Source organism: Balaenoptera acutorostrata, chromosome X (genome assembly GCF_949987535.1).
Source record: "Balaenoptera acutorostrata chromosome X, mBalAcu1.1, whole genome shotgun sequence".
NCBI classification, from domain to species: Eukaryota; Metazoa; Chordata; class Mammalia; order Artiodactyla; family Balaenopteridae; genus Balaenoptera; species Balaenoptera acutorostrata.
Genome location: NC_080085.1, coordinates 74,732,184 through 74,754,438, shown reverse-complemented (window position 1 = coordinate 74,754,438; position 22,255 = coordinate 74,732,184). Strand labels below are relative to the sequence as shown.

General features: G+C 34.1%; 1 protein-coding gene across 1 annotated transcript in view; it reads right to left on the bottom strand.

The window, feature by feature from the left end:
* The window catches only part of DACH2 (dachshund family transcription factor 2), a 648,107-nt gene that overhangs the window by 233,244 nt on the left and 392,608 nt on the right, over positions 1–22,255 (bottom strand). The window contains exon 4 of the mRNA XM_057539119.1: positions 16,596–16,727. Within this exon, the coding sequence (XP_057395102.1) occupies positions 16,596–16,727 (132 nt within the window). The remainder of the gene's footprint in view (positions 1–16,595; positions 16,728–22,255) is intronic.

The following is a 22,255-nucleotide window of genomic DNA, read 5'->3' as shown; positions in this document are numbered from 1 at the left end:
TTGGGATTTTCTAATTCTACTTTGTAAATTAATCAACCACATATACTTTGATTCTTTCCACTATAAACTATATTTTCTAAAGGTAAAATACTTAACATCTGCTCAGAAGATAAAGATTTACATGAAAATCATCTTGGATTCTCCAGAGGAAGTCACTGTGCAAAGTTCTTCCTGAAATAAGCAATGCAGTTTAAAAATACTCCATTTTTTTCTACAAGTAAATGGGTAACTCTTGAAATCTTTGTTATAGTAAAAAAAAAAAAAAAAAAAAAAAAGGACCTGCTGCTGTATAACTATATTTCTGATTTGACAGCTACAATTATAATCATTCAAGCATCTATTTCCCACAAACTCTCCACAGCCATAACCTTTAGTGTGATTAATTATAAAGCTCCAGGAGCAATAGTACACAGACTAATTTCCTAAAACAATAAAAGACAGAATTTCTCATTTGGAGCTAAATGAAACACGAACAGGTTGTTATTCATGCTGAAATCTTGATGCAGAGTCATGGTACAGCCATTATAGAAGCTATTAAACAAAACCTCGAATCAAAGAAACTATAGGTCTTCAAAAGAGAAAATGTTGTTCTTGCCTAAGGATCCTCTAACATCTATGTTTGCTTTTCCTTTTAAAGTCTAGTGTTATGAAATATAACTTCATATTTTTTTGGCTCTATTCTTACAGAATCATCCAAGAATAACAATTTTAACCAAATAGAAGGTGATATAAGAATTCACAGAAGGAAAATTCCTGTTTACTCACATTCAAACATCTCAACTAAATACAGGCTTCCTGTCCTGCCTATTTCAGGATATGTCAATAGATTTGAAAATTACCTTGGGTCATGGAGCACGTGCTCTGTGACTACACTTGTTGGTTATCTGAAGAACAAAATAGGCAATGGTTGATCCCATACCCTGGGGGAAAATGTTACATTCTGCACACTTTCCTGTTAAGTATGGAAAAGGTGATGTTTCACTCCTTATTCTGATAAAATTTATCATAAACAAAAGTTAAATGACAAGAGTCAAGCATGTAATGGGGATTGGAATAAGAAGTTATGAGAAATGTGCAAACTAAAATATAATTATTTTTTAAATGACAAAACTGTAAACATATTAACACCAATACAAAATTTTCATTGAATATTTGATATATTTTTACAGCTGTCATACTTTATTTTCGGGGATTTAGCAACTAGTAACAAGGATGAAACTGAATGGCAATCCTGCCACAATATGATGTTTAAAATAGAGCATGTTCCTTCTGAAATGAAAAGAATTCTCTTTTCTTGAGTTTTCTGGTTATATAGATGGTTGTGAAAATGGCTTATAGGAGCTAAACATCTTCCTCTAAGGTAAAATGCTCACACGACCACAGATAAATGGGATTAAGAGAGATTATTCATTTCTATTTACAATTTTGCCTTATAAAAACAAATGTTGCCCATGAGGGAAAAATTAGAACATTCACTCAGATTGATTTAAGAGCTGAGATATAAGTCACTGAGCTATATTTTTTAAAATGATAGAAAATTCTAAATCATTTTTCATCATTTGGGATATTTGTGGGTTTAACATATTTTAAGGCTTAATTAATTGGACCCAGTTTCAGAACTATAAACACTTCTGTTCTACACCACACTTAATTTAGGAGAAAGAAGATAATGCCAAGAAAGAAAACCTGTCAGAAATAGAGTCAAAATAGTAATGCCCACAGTAGATCCTGAGGTCATGGTCAACCTTAGGGCTGACCATGTAAATAGAACTTCGGTCAGTCTCAATTAGGGACAGTCTCCTTTATCAGCTGCATCTCCATCTCCAGGCTTATTGATTGATTAAGACTCAATATAAAGGAAATAAGTTTTATTATATACCTTAGACTATACTGGAAAATCAGTTCAAATATCAGAAGCATAATGTTATAGCAGAAAGATCACTGCCAGCTCTTTCATTACCTATCTGTGTGACCACAAATAAGCCAATTTCTCATCCTCCAAGCATCATCTGTAGTATGAGGGGATTGTACTTTATTTCAAGTCACTTAAATCTCTAAAATTTAATTTTAGAAATACTTGCCAATAAAAATGTAAACAACAGGTGCTTTATAGTTAACCTAAGAATGCAATTAATTAAAACTTTCTGGTTATCAAACATAATATTTCCTCAAGCAAATAGTCAACTCTTACCCAACTCTTAGAGATAAGCCAAGGGCTCTGAGAACCACTATTTGAAAATGACTGCCCTGGGGAATCACTCATACAGTCTCCTTAACAAATAATTTAAATCTATCCATTTTTCTCGTTTTCAATTTGACATCCTTCAAAGACGAGTTCAAATGTCACATCCTAAGCTTGAATTCCTTCCTGATCCTCTTATTCAGCAGAATTTTCTTCTTTCTCTATATTCTCACAGTTCTTTGTTCCTCTCATTTCTTTTCTTTTTTTTTTTTTTTCCTCTCATTTCTTTTATCACATATCTTCTCAGAGTATGGTCATTTATTCATTGATTCACTTAAATGTTTCTTCTACACCATAAGCATGTGAAAGTCAGTAATCTTTGTCTTTTCTCCTCACAGTGTCAATGTATTGCCTTTTTTCATTGTTGGAATATTGTACATTGTGGATGAAAATTGAATTTAGTTAAAAAATCTATTCAAGAGTTACTATAATCCCTTATGGAGTGGCAATTAATGGTCACTAGCTACATGGCTTATTTCATTCACATACTGGACATTTAGGAATATCTACCATTTGCTAGTCACTTCAATCATACCACTGGAATTCATAATCACATTAGATCATAATTTAATGCTCAGACTCTAGGTGAACACACAAATTATATAAAACATTCAATATGTTTTTTCCTCATATGACACCTCACAATTTAATTGAATATTATAACTGCATTGACTGATTTTTCTTTGCCTGATTGGATCTAGTACCTATCTTGTAAATAAAGCCTTTGTGTTTCTCCAAACAGTTTTTTTTTTGGTTTGAATATCTGATTTCCCATTAATGCTTGAACCAAAACATTCAGAAAGACCACGTCCATTAACAGTAATCAGACTTAAATGCTGTTAACTGATGTCTTCCTTTTCACTGTCTACCTGCTTCTTTGCTTTCTTGGAAGACACTAAAATAAATCAAAGGTTATAACCATGGAAATTTTTCAAAAAGAGAAATCAAGCCCAGTCTTTTACTTCAAACAAGTTAAAGAATACAACCAGTTTAAATCCTGTAACAGGATACCCAAAGGGCATCAAAGGTATACTAGTACATGGATTATCAAAAATTCTCATATCTAACATTCTTGATATGAATTTCCATTTGTAAATGATCACTTTGAAACTGTAGCTTATTATTTTCCAATGAACACAGATTTCATTTATCCAAACTTTTTTCCATTTATTGAAGTATAATTGACAAATAAAAATTGTATATATTTAAGATATACACTTGATTTGATATACATATACATTGTGAAATAATCACTATAATCAAGTAAATTAACATATCCATCACCTTGTATAGTTAGGATTTTATTTATTTTTTTCATTTTTTGTGGTGAGAATACCTAGCAAATTTCAAGTATACAATTTAGAATTGTTAACTGTAGTCACATAGTTGTACATTAGATCTTCAAATTTTTTCATCTTGTAAAACTGAAACTTCGTACACCTTGACCAAGATCTCCCCATTTCCCCCACCTCCAGCCCCTGGTAACCACCACTCTACTCTCTTCTTCCATGAGTTAGACTACTTTATAATCCAACATATGAATGAGATCATGTAGTATTTGTCTTTCTGCATCTGGCTTCTTTCACTTAGCATGTCTTACAGGTTCATCCATGTTTTTGCAAATGGAGGGATTTGTGTTTTTTTTAAAAGGCTGAATAATATTGCATTTTGTATATATATACAAAATTCTTTATCCATTCATCTTTGGAGAGACATTTTAGTTGTTTCCATATCTTGACTATTGCAAATAATGCTGCAATGAATATGGGAGTGCAGATATCATTTTGAGATCCTGATTTCACTGCCTTTAAAAATATTCCCAGAAATGGGATTGCTAGATCATAAACAAGTTCTATTTTTAATTATTTGAAAAACCTCCATGCTATTTTCTATAATGGTTGTACAAATTTACATTCCAACCAGCAGTGTACAAGGGTTCTCTTCTTTCCACATTCTTGCCAATACATATTATCTTTTTGTCTTTCTAAGAGTAGCAATTCTAACAGATGTGAGGTAATATTTTGTGGTTTTGATTTGCATTTCCATAATGATTACTGAAGTAGAGCACAATTTTAAATACCTGTTGGTCATTTGTATTTCTTTATTAGAGAAGTGCTTATTCAGATCCATTTCCCATTATGGGGGGGGGGTGTTATGGCTATTGAATTGTTTGAAGTCCTTATATATTTTGGATTTCAGCCCCCTCCTCAGATATATAGTTTGAAAATATTTCCTCCCACTTCATAGATTGGCTTTTCACTCTGTTGATTGCCTCTTTTGCTGTGCAGAAGATTTTTAGGTTTATGAAATCCCATTTGTCTATTTTTGCTTTTCTTGCTTTTGTTCTTGGTGTCATACTCAAAAAATCATCTCCCAAATCAACATCAAGAAGCACTTTTTCCTATGTTTTCTTCTAGTAGTTTTACTTTTAAAGGTCTTACATTTCAGCGTTTATCCATCTGAAGTTGATTTTTGTATATGGTGCAAGGTAAGGATTCAATTTTATTAATTTCATGTGGATATCTTTTTCTCCCAACACCATCTATTAAAGACACTATTTGTTCCCCATTTGTGTGTTCTTGGCATCTGTGTCACAGATCAGTTGACTCTAAAGGCATGGATTTATTTCTGGGCTTTCCATTCTTTTCCTTGGTATATGTGTGTGTTTTATGCCATTACTGTACTGTTTTGATAATTATAGCTTGGCAGTATATTTTGAAATCAGGCAGTGTGGGGTCTCCAGATTTCTTCTTCTTTCTCAAGACCACTTTGGCTATTCAGGGCATTTTGTGGTCCCATAAAAATTTTAGGATTGTTTGTTCTATGTCCATGAAAAATGACATTGGAATTTTCATAAGGATTGCAATTGAATTTGCTGATCACACTGGTTAGTATGAACATTTAAACAATACTAATTCTTCTAATCCATGAACATGGGGTATTTTCCCACTTATCTGTGACTTTAATTTCTTTCACTATATTGTAATTTTCAGTGTACAAGTCTTTTACCCTAATCAATAAATTTATTCCTAAGTATTTAATTTTTTTTTTTTGACTGCACCACATGGCATGAGGGATCTTAGTTCCCTGACCAGGGATTGAACCTGTGCCCCCTGTAGTGGAAGCTCAGAGTCTTAACCACTTAACTGCCAGGGAAGTCCTTATTCTTTTTGTTGCTATTGTAAATGATTGTTTCTTTAATTGATTTTTGGATACTTTGTGTGTGTATAGAAACACAACTAATTTTTGTATATCAATTTTTTTCCTTTTTATACTGAATTATAGTTGATTTACAATATTATATTGGTTTCAGACATACAGCTTAGTGATTCAATAATTTTATAGATTATACTTCATTTAAAGTAATTATAAAATACTGACTATATTCCCTGTGCTGTACATTACACACATTGTATCTTATCTAGTTTATACATAGTAATTTGTATCTCTTAATCCTATAACCCTATCTTGCCCCTCTCCTTTTCCCATTCCCCACTGGTAACCACTAGTTTGTTCTCTATATCTGTGAGTCTCTTTCTTTTTTGTTATATTCACTAGTTTTCTGTATTTTTTAGATTCCACATGTAAGTGATATCATATAGTATTTGTCTTTCTCTGTCTGACTTATTTCACTAAGCATAATATTTTCTAGGCCCAAGCATGTTGTTGCATATAACAGAAATTCATTCTTTTTATAAAGGCTGAGTAATATTCCTTGTATATGTATCCCACATCTTCTTTATCCATTTATCTGTTGATGGACACTTAGGTTGCTTCCATATATTGGTTATTGTAAATGATGCTACTATGAACATTGGGGTGCATGTATCTTTATGAATGAGTGTTTTTGTTATCTTCAGATATATACCCAGGAGTGGAATTGCTGGATCATACGGTAGATTTATTTTTAGGTTACTCACAATTTACATTCCCACCAACAGTGTTCAAGGGTTCCATTTTCTCTGCATCCCCACCAACATTTGTTACTTGTGTTCTTTTTCATGATAGCCATTCTAACAGATGTGAGGTAATATCTCACTGTAGTTTTGATTTGCATTTCTCTGACAATTAGTGATGTTGAGCATCTTTTAATGTGCCTGATGGCTATCTGTGTGTCTTCTTTGGAAAAATATCTATTCAGGTCTTTGGCCCATTTTTTGATTGTGTTTTTTTTTATTGTTGTTGTTGTTATTGATTTATATGAGCTGTTTATATATATTGGATATTAACCCCTTATTAATCATAACATTTGCAGATATTTTCACCCATTCAGTAGGTCGTCTTTTCATTTTGTCAATGGTTTCCTTTTCAGTGCAGAGGTTTTTAAGTTTAAGTCACATTTGTTTATTTTTGCTTTCATTTCTTTTGCCTTAGAAACAGATTCAAAATAATATTCCTATAATTTATTTCAAAGTGTGTTTTGACTATGTTCTTTTCTAGGAGTTTTATGGTTTCAGGTCTTACATTTTGATTTTTAATAAATTGTTTTTTTTTAATATATATAGTGTGAGGAAATGTTCTAATCTCATAATTTTACAAGTAGCTGTCCAGTTTTCTCAGCACCATTTATTGAAGAGATAGTCCTTTCTCCATTGTACATTTTTGCCTCCTCTGTCATAGATAAATTGATTATAGGTGTGTGGATTTATTTCTGAGCTCTCTATTCTATCCCATTGATCTATGTGTCTGTTTTTGGTGCCAGAACCATGCTTTTTGGATTACTGTAGCCGTGTAGTATTGTCTGAAGTCAGAGAATGTGATATCTCCAGCTTTGTTATTTTTCTCAAGATTGCTTTGGCAATTAGGAGTCTTTTGTGGTTCCATATAAATTTTAAGATTATTTGTTCTAGTTCTGTGAAAAATGTCATGGGTATTTTGATAGGGATTGCATTAAATCTGTAGATTGCTTTGGGTAGTATGAGCATTTTAACAATATTAATTCTTCTAATACAAGAGAATAAGCTATCCTTCTATTTCTTTGTAGCATTTTCAAATTTCTTCATCAATGTACTATAGTTTTCAGAGTATAGGTCTTTCACCTCTTTGGTCAAGTTTATTCCTGGGTATTTTGTTCTTTTTTGATGCAATTTTAAACTGGATTGTTTTCTTGCTTTCTCTTTCTGATAGTTCATTATTAGTGCATAGAAAAGTAACAACTTTCTGTATATTATGTATCCTGCAACTTTAATGAATTTAATTATTAGTTCTACTAGCTTTTTGGCATAGAGTTTAGGGTATTCTGTGTAAAGTATCATGTCATCTGCAAATAGTGACAGTTTTACTTCCATCCTTCTAATTTGGATGAATTTTCTTTCTTTCTTTTTTTTTTTTTTTTGCCTGATTGCTGTGGCTAGGACTTATACTACTATGTTAAATAGAAGTGGTGATACTGGTCATCCTCCTATTTTTCCTGATTTTAGATGAAAAGCTTTCAGCTTTTCACAAGTATGATGTTAGCTATGAGTTTTTCATTAATGGCTTTTAATATGTTGAGATATGTCCCCTCTATACCAACTTTATTGAGAGTTTTAATCATGAATGGATGTTGAATATTGTCAAGTGCTTTTCTGCATCTGGTGAAATGATCATATGACTTTTAGCCTTCGTTTTGTTAATGTGGTGTATCACATTGATTGATCTGTGGATATTGTACCATGCTTGCATCTCTGGAATAAATCCCATTTTATCACGGTGTATGATGCTCTTAATATATGGTGGAATTCAGTTTGCTAGTATATTGTTAAGAGTTTTTGCATCTACAGTAGTCTGAAATATTGGTCTGTAATTCTCTCTCTCTTTTTTTTTATAGTGTCTATTTCTGATTTGGTATCAGGGTAATGGTGGTCTCATAGAATGAATTTGGGAGTGTTCCCTTCTCTTCATTTTTTGGAATAGTTTGAGGATAGGTATTAACCCTTCTTTATATGATCTGTAGAATTCCCCTGTGAATCTGTCCAGTCTTGGACTTTTGTTTGTTGGAAGTTTTTTGATTATGGATTCAATTTCAATACTAGTAATTATCTGTTTAGATTTTCAATTTCTTCCTCATTCAGGCTTGGAAGTTTTTATGTTTCTAGGAATTTATTGTTTCTTCTAAATTGTCCAGTTTGTTGGCATGTAATTTCTCATAGTATCATCTTCTGATTGTCTGTATCTCTGTGCTATTTCTCCTCCTTCATGTTCTATTTTGTTTATTAGTGTTCTCTCAATTTTTTTTCTTAATGAGTCTAAACACTTATCAATTTTATCATTTCAAAAAACTTCCCCTTTTCTGTTGTTTTCTTGGTCTCTATTTTATTTATTTCCTCTCTGATCTTTATTATTTCCTTCATTCTGTTGAATTTGGGCTTTGTTTTTCTTTTTCTAATGCTTTTAGGTGGTAGGTGAGCTCGGGTTTTTTTTGAGCTTTTTGTTTCCTTAAGTAGACCTATATTACTATAAACTTTCCTCTTACAACTGCTTTTGCACACCCTATAGATTTCAGAAAGCTATGCTTTCATTTTCATTTGTCTCAAGGTATATTCTGACTTCCTCTTTGATTTCTTCATTGGCACATTAGTTTTTTTAGTAGCATATTGTTTAGACTCCACTTGTTTGTGTTTTCCCCATTTTTCTCCCTCTAATTGATTTATATTTCATACTGTTGTTGTCAGAAAAGATGCTTGATATAATTTCTATGCTCTTACATTTGTTGAGACTTGTTTTATGACCTGGCATGTGATCTATTCTGGAGAATGTTTCATGTGCTCTTTAAAAGAATATGTATACTGCTGGTTTTGGATGGAATGTCCCAAAGAAATCTCTTAAGTCCAACTGGTCAAATGTTTCATTTAAGGTCACTGTTGACTTACTGATTTTCTGTCAGGATGATTTGTCCATTGATACCAGTGGGGTGTTAAAGTCCCCAACTATTATTGTATTATTGTCAATTTCTCCCTTTATTTCTGTTAATATTTCCTTTGTATATTTAGGTGTTCCTATATTAGGTACATATATGTTTATGAATGTTATATCCTCTTCTTGTATTGATATATGTGTCATTACTAATGCAATTCTTTGTCTTTTGCTATAGACTATGTTTTAAAGTCTACTTTGTCTGATATGCACATTGCTACCCCAGCTTTCTTTTCATTTCCATTTGCATGGAATATCTTTTTCCACCCCCTCACTTTCAGTTTGTGCATGTCTTTACCTCTGAAATGAGTCTGTTTTAGGCAGCATATAGATGGATCTTGGTTTTTTTATCCAATCAGCCACCCTCTGTCTTTTGATTGGAGCAATTAGTCTATTGACATATAAAGTGACTACTGATAGGCATGTAGTTATTGCCATTTTTTTTTACTTGTTTTCTGGTCATTTTTGTAGTTCTTCTCTGTTCTTTTCTTCTTCTTTTAGTCTCTTCCCTTGTAGTTTGATGATTTCCTTTAGTGTGATGCTTGTGTTCCTTTCTCTGTAGTTTTTGTGTATCTACTGTAGGCTTTCGATTTGTGGTTACCATGGAGGTCATATACATTGACCTCTAACTATATTTACTTGTTTAATCTGATATTTCTGTTCAAACACATTCTAGAAGAGCTATATTTTTTACTCCCCCATCCACTTTTGTGTTTTTTATGTCATATTTTACATATTCATGCCTATCCCTTAACTGTTAATCAATTTTACAATTTTTGTCTTTTAACCTTTGCACTAGCTTATTTAAGTTGTTGATTCACAGCCTTCACTATATATTTGCCTTAACCTGTGGGATTTTTCCTTTCCTATAATTTCTTGTTTCACACTGTAGCCTTTACGTTTTCTCCTGAAGAAGACCCTTTAATACTTCTTATAAGGTTGGTTTAGTATTGATTAGCTCTTTTAGTTTTTGGTTGTTGGAGAAGTTCTTTAGGTTTCCTTCAATTCTGAATGATAACCTTCCTGGATAGAGTGTCCTAGGTTGAATTTTTTTTCCTTTTCAGCACTTTAACTATATTATGTCACTCCCTTTTGGCCTGCAAAGTTTCTGCTGAAAAATCAGTTGATAGACTTATACGAGTTCCCTTGTATGTGACTCTGTTTTTCTCTTGCTGCCTTTAATATTCTCTCTTTATCTAACTTCTGCCATTTTAATTATGATATTTCTTGCTGTGGGTCTCTTTGGGGTCATCTTGTTTGAGAACTCTGTGCTTCCTGTAGCTGGATATCTGTTTCCTTCTTCAGATGTGGGAAATTTTCAGCCATAATTTAATGAAATATATTTCCAACCCCTTTCACTCTCTCTTTTCCTTCTGGAACCCCTATAATGTGAATATTAGTACTCTTGATGTTGCCCCAAAGGTCCCTGAAACTATCCTTATATTTTAAAATTTGTTTTTCTTTTTGCCCTTCTGATTGGGTGATTTCTATTATTCTATCTTCCAGATCACTTATGTCTTCTTCTGTATCACCTAATCTGCTATTACTTCCTTCTAGTGTATTTTTTATTTCAGTTATTGTATTCTTCAGCTCTGACTGGTTATTTTTTTTTATATATTTTCTAGTTCTTTGTTAAAATTCTCACTGTGTTCATCTATTCTTGTCTCAAGTTCAGTTAGTATTCTTATTACTATTGCTTTGAACTCTTTATCAGGTAAATTATCTCTGTTTCATTAGAGTTTTTCAGGTTTTTTTCTTTTTCTTTCATTTGAAACATATTCCTATGTCTTATTTTGTTTAACTTTCTGTGTCTCTATGAAATTATGTTAAACAGTACCTATCCTGATCTTGAAGGCATGTCCTTGTGTGGAAGCACCCCTATGCAGTCTGTGTGTGCCCTGTGGCTTTGGTCAGAGAGCTGGATCTGAAGTGAGCACAAGCTGTGTCTTCCCCTTGGATGTCCAGCCACCACCTTGGTTGGTAAGACTGGATTTGGAGAGGCTAGAGCCAGAGCCAAATGTGAGCCAGGGCTTTTCCTAGGCTCAGTGGTCATTACCACTTTAAGGGCTGGGGCTGGGGCAGGGACCAAGGGGCTTGTAGCATGAGCCCCGAGGTAGATTTTTTTTGTCTCCAGGTTTTGATGTTAGTCTCTTTCTAGATTGGGGTCATGACTGGGGCCTGAGGACTTGGTGCTGCACTTCTGTGCTGGCTTAACTTTTTCCTCACCATGTGCACCTTAGTTAGAGACTGGGTTGGAACCAGAGGTTTTGGTGCCACACTACTGAGCTGGTTTCAGTCCACTGGGAATGGCGGTCTCCACCCTGCAACCAATTTTGCTCCCCACAAAAGGGGCAAGGACACACTTGCTAGCAATGGCTGCTTCCACCCTTGTCAGAGACAGGGCCAGGGTCCAAGCCAGCTTTATTCCTTCCAAGTGTGCACTCTCTCATTGGCAATGGCAAGAGAGACTGGAGTAAGAGCCTGGTGCAGGCTGGGGCATACTGGGGTTGTCCTGGCAAGCCAGCCAGAGCCCCAGGCACTTTGCAATCTGTTGTCATCACACTGTGACCAGGAGTAAGCAAGCTTGTGCATGGGCTCTTCAAGAGCAGTCTTGGTTTCTTATAGATCTCCAGTAAGCCTCACTGGTTTTCAAACAAGCTAAGGGAGCTCATCTTCCTTGTCAGACCCCATGGCTGGGGTGCCTAATATGTGGCTCGTACCCTTCACTCCCCAGAGAGGATCCCAGAGCCCATGATATCCTCCTCCTTTTCTGGGTCCGCAGCGAGGGATGTGGGACTCAACCAGATCACTTATCCTCCCTTCCTGCCAGACTCTGCATGGATCTTTCTTTACAGCCTTGGTTGCAGAAAAGCCATTCTGCCAGTCTCCAGCTCATATTCAGAAAGAGCTGCTCCACATGTAGTTGTATTTTTGATGTGCTTGTAAGGGCAAGTGAGCTCAGTGTCCTCCTACTCTGCCATCTTAACATATTGTATATTGATTTTGTATACTGCATCTTTACTGAATTCATTTTTTAGTTCTAATTGCTTTATTGTTGTTGAGTTTTCTACATATATGATCATGCCATCTGCAAATAGAAATAACTTTACTTCTTCCTTTCAGATTTGGGTACTTTTTCTTCTTTTTACTTACCTAATTGCTCTGGCTAGGACTTCCAGTAATATGTTGAGCAGGTGTTGAGAGTGGGCATCCTTGTTTTGTACCAGAACATAGAGGGAAAGCTTTATGTTTTTCTCCATTGATTATGATGTTAGCTGTGGGCTTTTCATATATGGTCTATAAGCTGTGAGTTAATTTTCTTTTACACCTTTTCATTAAGTTTTAACCATAAATGGATGTTGAACTTTGTCAAATGCTTTTTCTGTGCCCATTAATATAATCATGTGGTTTTATTCTTTCATTTAAGTTTTTTGGTATCACACTGATTATTTGCATATGTTAAACCAACATTGCATCCCAGGGATAAATCCCCCTTGGTCATGGTGTATGATCCTTTTAATGTGCTGTTAAAATTGGTTTGCTAGTATTTTATTGAGAATTTATGCCTCTATACTCATCAGTAATATTGGCCTTTAATTTTTTCTTGTAGCATCTTTATCTGGAATTATTATCAGTGTAATGCTGGGCTTGTAAAATGAGTTTGGGAGTATTGCCTCCCATTCAATTTTTCGAAGAGTTTGAAAAAGATTGGAGTTAATTTTTTAGACGTTGGTAAAATTCACCAGAGAAACCATCTGGAGCTGGGTTGTTGTTGGTGGTGGTGGTGGCTTTTTTGTTTTTTGTTTTTGTTTTTGTTTTTCTGGTTGGGAGGTTTTTGATTACTGATTCAACTTCGTTACTAGTAATTGATTTATCCATGTTTCTATTTCCTCTTGATTGAGTTTTGGTAGGTTGTATATTTCTAGGAATTTATCAATTTCCTCTAGGTTATCCAGTCTGTTCATGTATAGTTGTGCTTATTAGTCCTGTGTGATCCTTTATGTTACTGAGGTACCATTTAAATGCCTGCTCTTTTACTCTTGATTTTATTTATCTAAGTCTTCTCTCTTTTATCTTTGTCTAATTAAGGTTTTGTTGATTTTATCTTTTCAAAAAAAACCAACCTTAGTTGTGTTGATTTTTTTTCTATTGTTTTCTAATTCTCCACTTAATTTATTATTTATTTATTTAGTATTTATTTATTTATTATAATTTATTTATTATTTCATTCTGCTAACTTCTGGCTTGGTTTGTTCTTTTTCTAGTTCCTTGAGGTGTAAAATTAGATTGTTTATTTGATACTTTGTATTTTTTAAATATAAACTTCCCTCTTAGTACTACTTTTGCTGCATTCCATAGTTTTAGTATGTTTTATTTTCATTTTTATTTGTCTCCAGATACTTTTTAAATGTTCTTTTGATTTCCTCTCTTGACTTTCCTCAATGGCTGCTCAAGAGAGTATTGCTTATTTTCCACATATTTATAAATTTTCCCATTTTCTTGCTGTCATTGATTTCTAGTTTCATTTCACTGTGGTTGGAAAAGATACTTGGTATAATTTTAATCTTCATAAATTTGTCAAGACTTGGTTTGTGATCTATCATGGGATCTATCCAGAAAAATGTTCTATGTGTGCTTGAAAAGAATGTGTATTCTTCTGCTGTTAGGTAGAAAGTTCTGTAAGTTTCTGTTATATCCATCTGGTTTATAGTGTTGTTAAAGTAAGATTTTTCTTTATTGCTTTTCTGTCTGGATGTTGTATCCATTATTGTAAGTGGGATATTGAATTCCCCTACTATTATTGTATTGCTGTCAATTTCTGCCTTCAGATCTGTCAATGTTTTCTTTATACATTTAAGTGTTCTTCTACTGGGTACACATATATTTATAAATGTTATATCTTCCTATTGAATTGACCCTTTTATAATTATATAATGACCTTCTTTGTTTCTACAAATAGTTTAAGACTTAAAGTCCATTTTTTCTGATATAACTATAGCCACTTTTACTTTATTTCGGTTACCATTTGCATGGTATATCTTTTTCCATCACTTCACTTTCAACCTAACCATATTGCTGGATCTTATTTATTTTTTATCCATTCAGTGCATTTTAATTGATGAGTTTAATCCATTTACATTTAAAGTCAAGCACAGTGACTACTCTAATTCCATTTCTGTAACATCAAGTATAACATACATAGATGGAAACCTAATACTTTCTTTTTTCACAAAGATGGATACCTGGAGTTAAGTCAGCTTATAGTTAACCAGGAAAATTAACTATTTACTAAGTTAGAAATTAGGTAACCAGTATAGCTCTCAAAATATTTTTTGTTGTCTTGTTATAAAGGAACAACATAGAAGTTTTATAGAAAGTCTTTTTCAGAAACTGGTATACCTGAGAAAAACATGACAGAAATTATTCCTTGAGATCCTACTAATTTTTATTGGTACAAAAAATTCTTTTTATTTGCAATGGCTTCCTGTAAAATGTTGGTCACTTCCAAGACACCAAAAAATTATAAAGCCAGTATCAGTTAAGAGAGGCGTTAAGACTAAGAAATTGATCATAAGTTTATTACTGTATCCTCATCATAAAAACAACTTTATTCCCGAGGTTAAATAAAATACAATTCCTGGGCTTCCCTGGTGGCCCAGTGGTTAAGAATCCTCCTGCTAATGCAGGGAACATGGGTTCAAGCCCTGGTCCGGGAAGATCCCACCTGCCGTGGAACAACTAAGTCCATGTGCCACAACTACTGAGCCTGCGCTCTAGAGCCCACGAGCCACAACTACTGAGCTGGTGTGCCACAACTACTGAAGCCTGCGTGCCTAGAGCCTGTGCTGCACAACAAGAGAAGACACCGCAATGAGAGGCCTGCACACCGCAACGAAGAGTAGCCCCAGCTCACCACAACGAGAGAAAGCCTGTGCATAGCAATGAAGACACAACACAGCTAAAAATGAACATAAATTAAAAAAAAAATTCCTGTTGCAAAACAACATTGAAGTGGAGGAAGAATGTGAAAAGAATAAACATTTTGGACTTAACCATATATGGGATTGAAACTTAGCTCTGCCACTTACTAGCTTTGTGATTATGGGCAAAGCCAAAACATTCTGTTCCTCTGTTTCCCAATCTGCAAAAATTGGAATATTAAAAATTCCCTCTTTTCCAAAAATTTGGTAAGAAATACATGAGTTAACATGGGAGATAGAAGATGAATAAATTTGGGGGATGTAATGTACAACATTGTAATTAGCATTAATGATACTCCATTAAATACTTGAAACTTGCTAAGAGATACAATCTTAAAATTTCTCACTACACAAAAGAAATGATAATTATGACATGATAGAGGTGTTAGTTAACACGGTTGTGATAATCATATTGTAATGTATAAGTGTATCAAATCAATACTTTGTACACCTCAAACTCACACAATGTAAAACTGAGCATGCTTCCATTTATTCCCCACTGTGAACACTGGTTGGAGACCATTCTCACTCTATAATTCACCATGAACACTTCAGCTTTAAATGAGTTTATCATACTGATTTGACTCAATAATGTCCCTCTTTAATTCCTCTTTCCTTTTCCCTCCAAAATAAAGACTTACCATGCTTGAAATTCTAGAAGCCAAAAAGAAGAGAGAAAAAGCTGCTACTTATTTGCCTATCACATTATATTGAATTTAACTGCAAACGCAGACTGGAAGCCTGTGGCTCCTAAGACCATCCTAGGTTGCCCCTTATTACTCCCCACTAAAATTACACTTTATTTATTTATTTACCCATTCATGTATGTTGATAGTTATAATCCCATCTACTTCCAAAAGAGATCTCACGGGTGATCTTATGATCAAGTCAAGGTATAGTTATCACAGGGTCAAGGGAAAAAAAAAACAGTTACTAAGAAAGGAGGGGACATTCCACTCCACAGGCATCTTTCTCTTGTCTCCCCTATTTCCATCTTTTTTTCTTTGCTTCTTCTTGTTCTACATCTTTTCTTTAGCCCCTGCCAATAATATCTCAAGCCTCCCAGCACCCTCACTTATCTAAGGAGGTGGTACTCCAGCTTGAAGCAAAGGTGGATTCTCAGAACTGCATTTCAGTGGCAAATTATTTAGAGAAAAATGAAGAAGCCTGAGGTGAAACTGAAGGAGGGAGCTTTTAGCAATCAAAACGTGCAATAGTTAGCACTATAAAAATTAGAATTTAACCCCACCACAACAAAACAATGGAGATAAATCAATGTTTCCTGAAATGGGATCCTGACCCATAATAGTTTTCTAATTTCAATGTACAAGTTAGAGGTAGGGTTAAGCCTCCTTTTGTACCAACTGCTGATAATCAAAGTACACATATTATTCTCTCCTTTCCCCTCAGCCCTCCTCTCTCCCTTCCCAGAATAAAGCAATGAGAGTCACCTGCTTTGGATTCCTGAAGACACTCACCTGTATTAGAATTAAAATCATCAGGCTCTGATTCGGTCCCATTTTGGCTTCCATTTCCCTGAAGAGTGTTCATAGCCATAAGCTTCATCTTCTGCAGCTTCATCGCCTCAGCCATTGCTGCAGCTCTAATACCTAAAACCAGAACCATTCCTTTTAAAACAGGGACCATTTCTTAATGTAATTGAAGACTGGATACATTTCTTTAACAGGCCTATGCTGCACAGGACAAGCCAAAAGTAAACCTCAAGTCTAATTTATGAATAATATCCTTTAACAAAGTAATTTTCAACTCCTGTAATAACTTCTTCTTACAATGGACAGTTTGAAAACCTGAAAAAGCATTAAATATGGGTCTGATTCCCAATTGAAAACAGCACAGAGAAAACAAACAGCATAATGTGAAAATTGTCTGAGAAATTCCAAAACTCTTGCTAATGTGTTCTGGTGTCTATTAAGAGCTCTGGACAGTTGTTTTAGACAGAGCTCACCATGCACTAAAATCCATCTAAAACCACATTGTCGGAGGAAGCACTCTGAAATGCTAGAAGGAATGACTTTCTAGTGAATATCCTTGCTGGCACTTCTGCTAAAGAATGGGCTACCTTCTTTATGAAAGTTACCTTAGAAAGAAGAATTAAGGGGAGGAAACACAAAGTCATCTTTATACCCTTTTACTGGCCTCCTTCTTATATACTGAGGGACCAAATAAATGAAAACATGGCAGGCCACCTCTGAAAGTGTGCCAGCCCTTGTAGTATAATTACATTCTTTTGTATTAATATAAGGCAATTTTTAAAACTTTATATAATGGTACAAAGAGTTAGGAATAAAAAACCCAAAGATAAAATATGAGTGCTTAAGTTTGAAATTCTTCCTCCTAGGAAGTCTATATCCAGAAAAAGCGTAGAAATATATCAGAAAATAGGTACTAAAAATAGATCAATCTGTACTCCACCAATGCCCTTCAAGACGTCTAGTGAATTCAACTAAATTATTTTTAAATAGTATTGAAATCCCTAACCATCTACTGGTGCACTGGTACCATGCACCAAAAAGAAAAAAAAAAAATCTGGCAGATTTAAAACAGCATTTTAGAATTCAGTGAAATCATTCTCCCCTGCAAATGCAAATCAAAGAAAAGAAGGCATGTATTGGTTGTTGCAAAAGAGTGGAGGTTCCTTAAAAAACTAAAAATAGAACTACCATATGACCCAGCAATCCCATTACTGGGATATACCCTGAGAAAACCATAATTCAAAAAGACACATGCACCCCAATGTTCACTGCAGCACTATTTACAATATCCAGAACATGGAAGCAACCTAAATGTCCACCAACAGATGAATGGATAAAGAAGATGTGGTACATATATATGCAGTGGAATATTACTCAGCCATAAAAAGGAGCGAAATTGGGTCATTTGTAGAGATGTGGATGGACCTAGAGACTGTCATACAGAGTGAAGTAAGCCAGAAAGAGAGAAATAAATATCATATATAAACACATACGTGGAATGGTACAGATGAGTGGTATAGATGAAAATGGTACAGATGAAACTACTTGCAAAGCAGAAATAGAGACATAGATGTAGAGAACAAACATGTGGCCCAGGGGGGTAAGGGGGGTGGGGTGAATTGGGAGATTGGGATTGACATATATACACCACTAGGTGTAAAATAGATAACTAATGAGGACCCGTTGTATAGCACGGGAAACTCTACTCAGTGCTCTGTGGTGACCTAAATGGGAAGGAAATCCAAAAAGGAGGGGATATGTGTATACATATGGCTGGTTCACTTCGCTGTGTAGCAGAAGCTAGCACAACACTGTAAAGCAACTATACCCCAATTTTAAAAAAAGAAAATATAACTACTATTATTAGCAAAATCTGATTCTAAGGGGCAGGGTGAATCCTTATCAAAGGTGTAAGGGGAAGTAAGTACAGCCTAGAACATCTAACTGTCTATGTTTGGTGGAATCACTGAGGTTCTGTTTTGCCACTCTGCACTTTTTACAACACATGGAAAACACAAAATGAAGCAAACTTTCCACCACATTAGCTTGTCTATGAATCATGGCAAAGAAAGTATCTGAAAGAAAATTGCTTTAATCTCTGAAATGATGGTATACATTTGTACATTTTCTAGATAGTCCCAGAGATTTTCTTGCCATATTTAGCATTACTGAATTACAATCGCTCAAATTGGCCTGTCCAAAATCCTAGGGTAACTCTGGGCAGAAAATATGATGGCAATGATTTAAACAAAGGGATCCTGCTTAGGACTGCTAGGTCTGAGTGCCCCAAAAATGAAAATGTATCAGGAAAAGTTTCCAAAATTTATATCAGCTCCCCTGACTAGCAATTCAGAACTGGATCTTGACTCTAATAATTATTGAATTACTAGTTGTTCCATTATTGGTAGTATAAATAGTGGATTTTTGTGAACAATGTATGGATTCTTATGCTGTGAAAAATAAAAGTTGACAAAATATAGACAAGAAATTCCAGGTAAAATGTGTGTCTCACACAATGACACTAAGAATTAATGAGCAAGAGTCCCTTCATATTTTTAATTCATAAAAAAGGTGGTAAGTTCCAATGTCTATGCATTCTTTCAAGCAAATGCTATCTGTATGATATCAGTGAAGAAAAAATCAGTGAGCAAATTCAGAAAGTAACATTAAGGTGGTAAAGAATCATAATATAATAGCACTACAAAGATATTTAGGAGCCATCTAGTTCAATCTCTTTATTTTGAAGATGAGGAAATAGTCTCACAATGACATGTCATAGATAAGTTATTTAGGGGAAAATATGGACCAAAACTCAAGTTTCCTGATGGGATCTAGATGTATTTGTTTAAGTACTGTAGTAGTTCAAACATGAATTAATGAAAATCTCTAAAGGGATATGATTCCCTTATCACATACAGTCTCATATTATTACTTGTATTTTTATATCTCCTTACATTTGATTTGAAGTTTAGAGGCCTATCCTCTAACTCATGTTTTGTATTGCCTCATGGTCCATATTGCATTGACTTTAAACTTATGAAATCTTAAATCCTATTTGTTGAGTCTTCAGTACAGCATCTGAGTAACTGTCTTTGGGGAAAACCATAATCAAACACATGGAAAGCAATGGAAAATATGTTATGGTTTATTTGATATTTTATTAGCAATTTATCCTTTTATTCAACTGTTCAGTTAAATTCTTAACCTCAGGATGTGGCTCAGTGTAACAATGACGGATTTAAAACAGCAAATTAGCTCCTGGCACCAAGTTCTCAAAATGCAGCCCTGGAATAACACATAAAAATAACAAGCTGATTTAGGAGCTGCTGAGTTAAATTTTACTTGGGAACCAGAATTTCAGCTCGCATTAGACAAGTAGAAAATGGTAAGTTTAATGAGAATGAAACATGCCTTTAAAAATGAAAATGCTATAATTATAGGTAAATATCTATATAAACATCTAGAAGCATAAAAGTTGTCTTTTTCAGTGACTGAGTTTGAAAATGGTAACTTTTACATTTTGTTCAAATTACATATATTTAACTGATTGAAAATAATTTGTCAAGGCAGAGACTCAGTGTTACTGGGAAAATATTCACCTTTTGCATTTTCTGATACTTGCACATTTACTTCTGTAACCTCAGCACCTTTCATTTTTGTTCACTTACTTTCATAATTGGCTCATGTATAGTCACTATAATTATTGACCAAGTCATAATGTACAGCCTTTATGATCATTTACATTCACTTCCTAATCTAAAATTCAACATAACAATATGAAAGTGTCCAACATATCATAATTTCATGTGTATGCACATGTGCACACTTGTGTGTGTATGTGATTGATTATTATTATTGTTGGTAAGTATACAAGCTCTAAATTCAGACTTAGAGTGGTGAAAATAGTTCTTAAGAGTAACAAGAACTTTAATGAATATCTAAACCAACCCCTCCATTTTACAAATGAAAAACTGAATCCTAGAGAGGAAAAGTGAGGGACTTAATACAACACAGACAGCAGAGCTAGGATGAGAACTCATGTCTCCTGACATGTACCCTTAGTGCTTTGTCCACTAAATCCCACCTTCTTAATCTTGATTTTAATTTCTTTAAAACTCTCTAAATGGGTTTGAAGAGAGGCATTTTAAGTCACTGACTAGAACAAGGGAGAAATCATGTCATATAACTTCCCAAGGCTTCAGATTACTCAATATGAAAAATGAAGGGGTTGGACTAAGTGGTCTTTACAGTCCTTTATGAAGCAATAATTCTGACTAGATTTACTTTGTACTGTATAGTTTTGTCATACTTCTGGTTTTGTATTGATGTTATCCATGCATGCTCTAAAGCAAATTTTTTCTTGCACTCCTTTCTCACTAGTAAACAAGCATTAGACTTATAACTTTATGTGATCTATAGTCCTCAACCTAGAAGTGCAGTGGGGAAAAAAATCCATGGTTCGTAGAAAAATTTACAAGGGGAAAAAAGTGAATTTGTATTTGCAGCAGTGATTGAACAAAAATTAAGGCAATTTTATAGTTTCCTAATTTGTTATACTGTGCCTATCTCTTCATATTAGTTTGAAAGCTTTTCTGTCAAAACTGTGAATAAGTAAATTAACTAAAGAGAACTATGAGTAATCAAATCTTGAGGTTTACAATTAAATGAAATGGTGGGTCAGTTCATTGCAACATGGTTTTATATTTTAAAAATAGCATTTAATTAAATTAACGAAGTGTTGCATTAATAATATCCCTCCAAAAATGAAAAGCAGTTTAGATCTTCCACATTATTTCACTCTACCAGCCAAGTACTGCATGTTGGCTTGTTTGTTATTTGCATTCAAAGCTACTTTGGGTCAAGTATGATGCACTAAAACATGAATAATGAAACATCCGGTGGTATGAAATATTAATGTGATATATACCACATTGAATCTAGTGGAAACAGTTTTGAAATTCCCTATAAATAAGCTGGATAAATGTAAGTCTTTTCAGAGGTTCAATTTCAGGTTCAGTTTCAGGAGACGCTTATGCTCTGAACTCTGTTATTGGGAAAAACACTTGGACTCGAAAAAGATTTAGAATGCAACTAAGGGGAAAGCCATATGGATATAAGAATATAAGAATGAAAGAGCAGAGAAGCCACATGCAAGTGGTTACAGGCTACCTAAATGAAGAGCAAATAGCAAATATTACAGTGATTCTTAGGTATCACCATTCAGGGATAGATACAAAATTAAAAGCTACTCAGTTCAGCTCTATGGCTATGAGGGAAATGTTGTCAAAACACAGGTATGTGAAGTTCTCAAAACAATAGATAGCAGCTGTATTTAGCTAGACATCAGCAAAGCCATCAAATGATGTGGGCACTAGAAATCTGCTATATTGGCATGCACAGTTTGCACTCTTTGTTGAATCACAGATAGATATGAAGAGAAGATACCTCAATTGCTATGTGTATTTTATCAGAGCAAAATAAAACATATTTGGTCAAGTCAGTGATCTCTTATAAATCAAAACTGATAACAAGGATATAAAAGAAGAAAAAGATTATTAATTCTGGCTTACTACCAAATTTGTGGCTATCCTTCTCCTGTAGTTGCTCAAAGAAAGTATTTAAGTTTCAGTTCAAGCATGTTAACC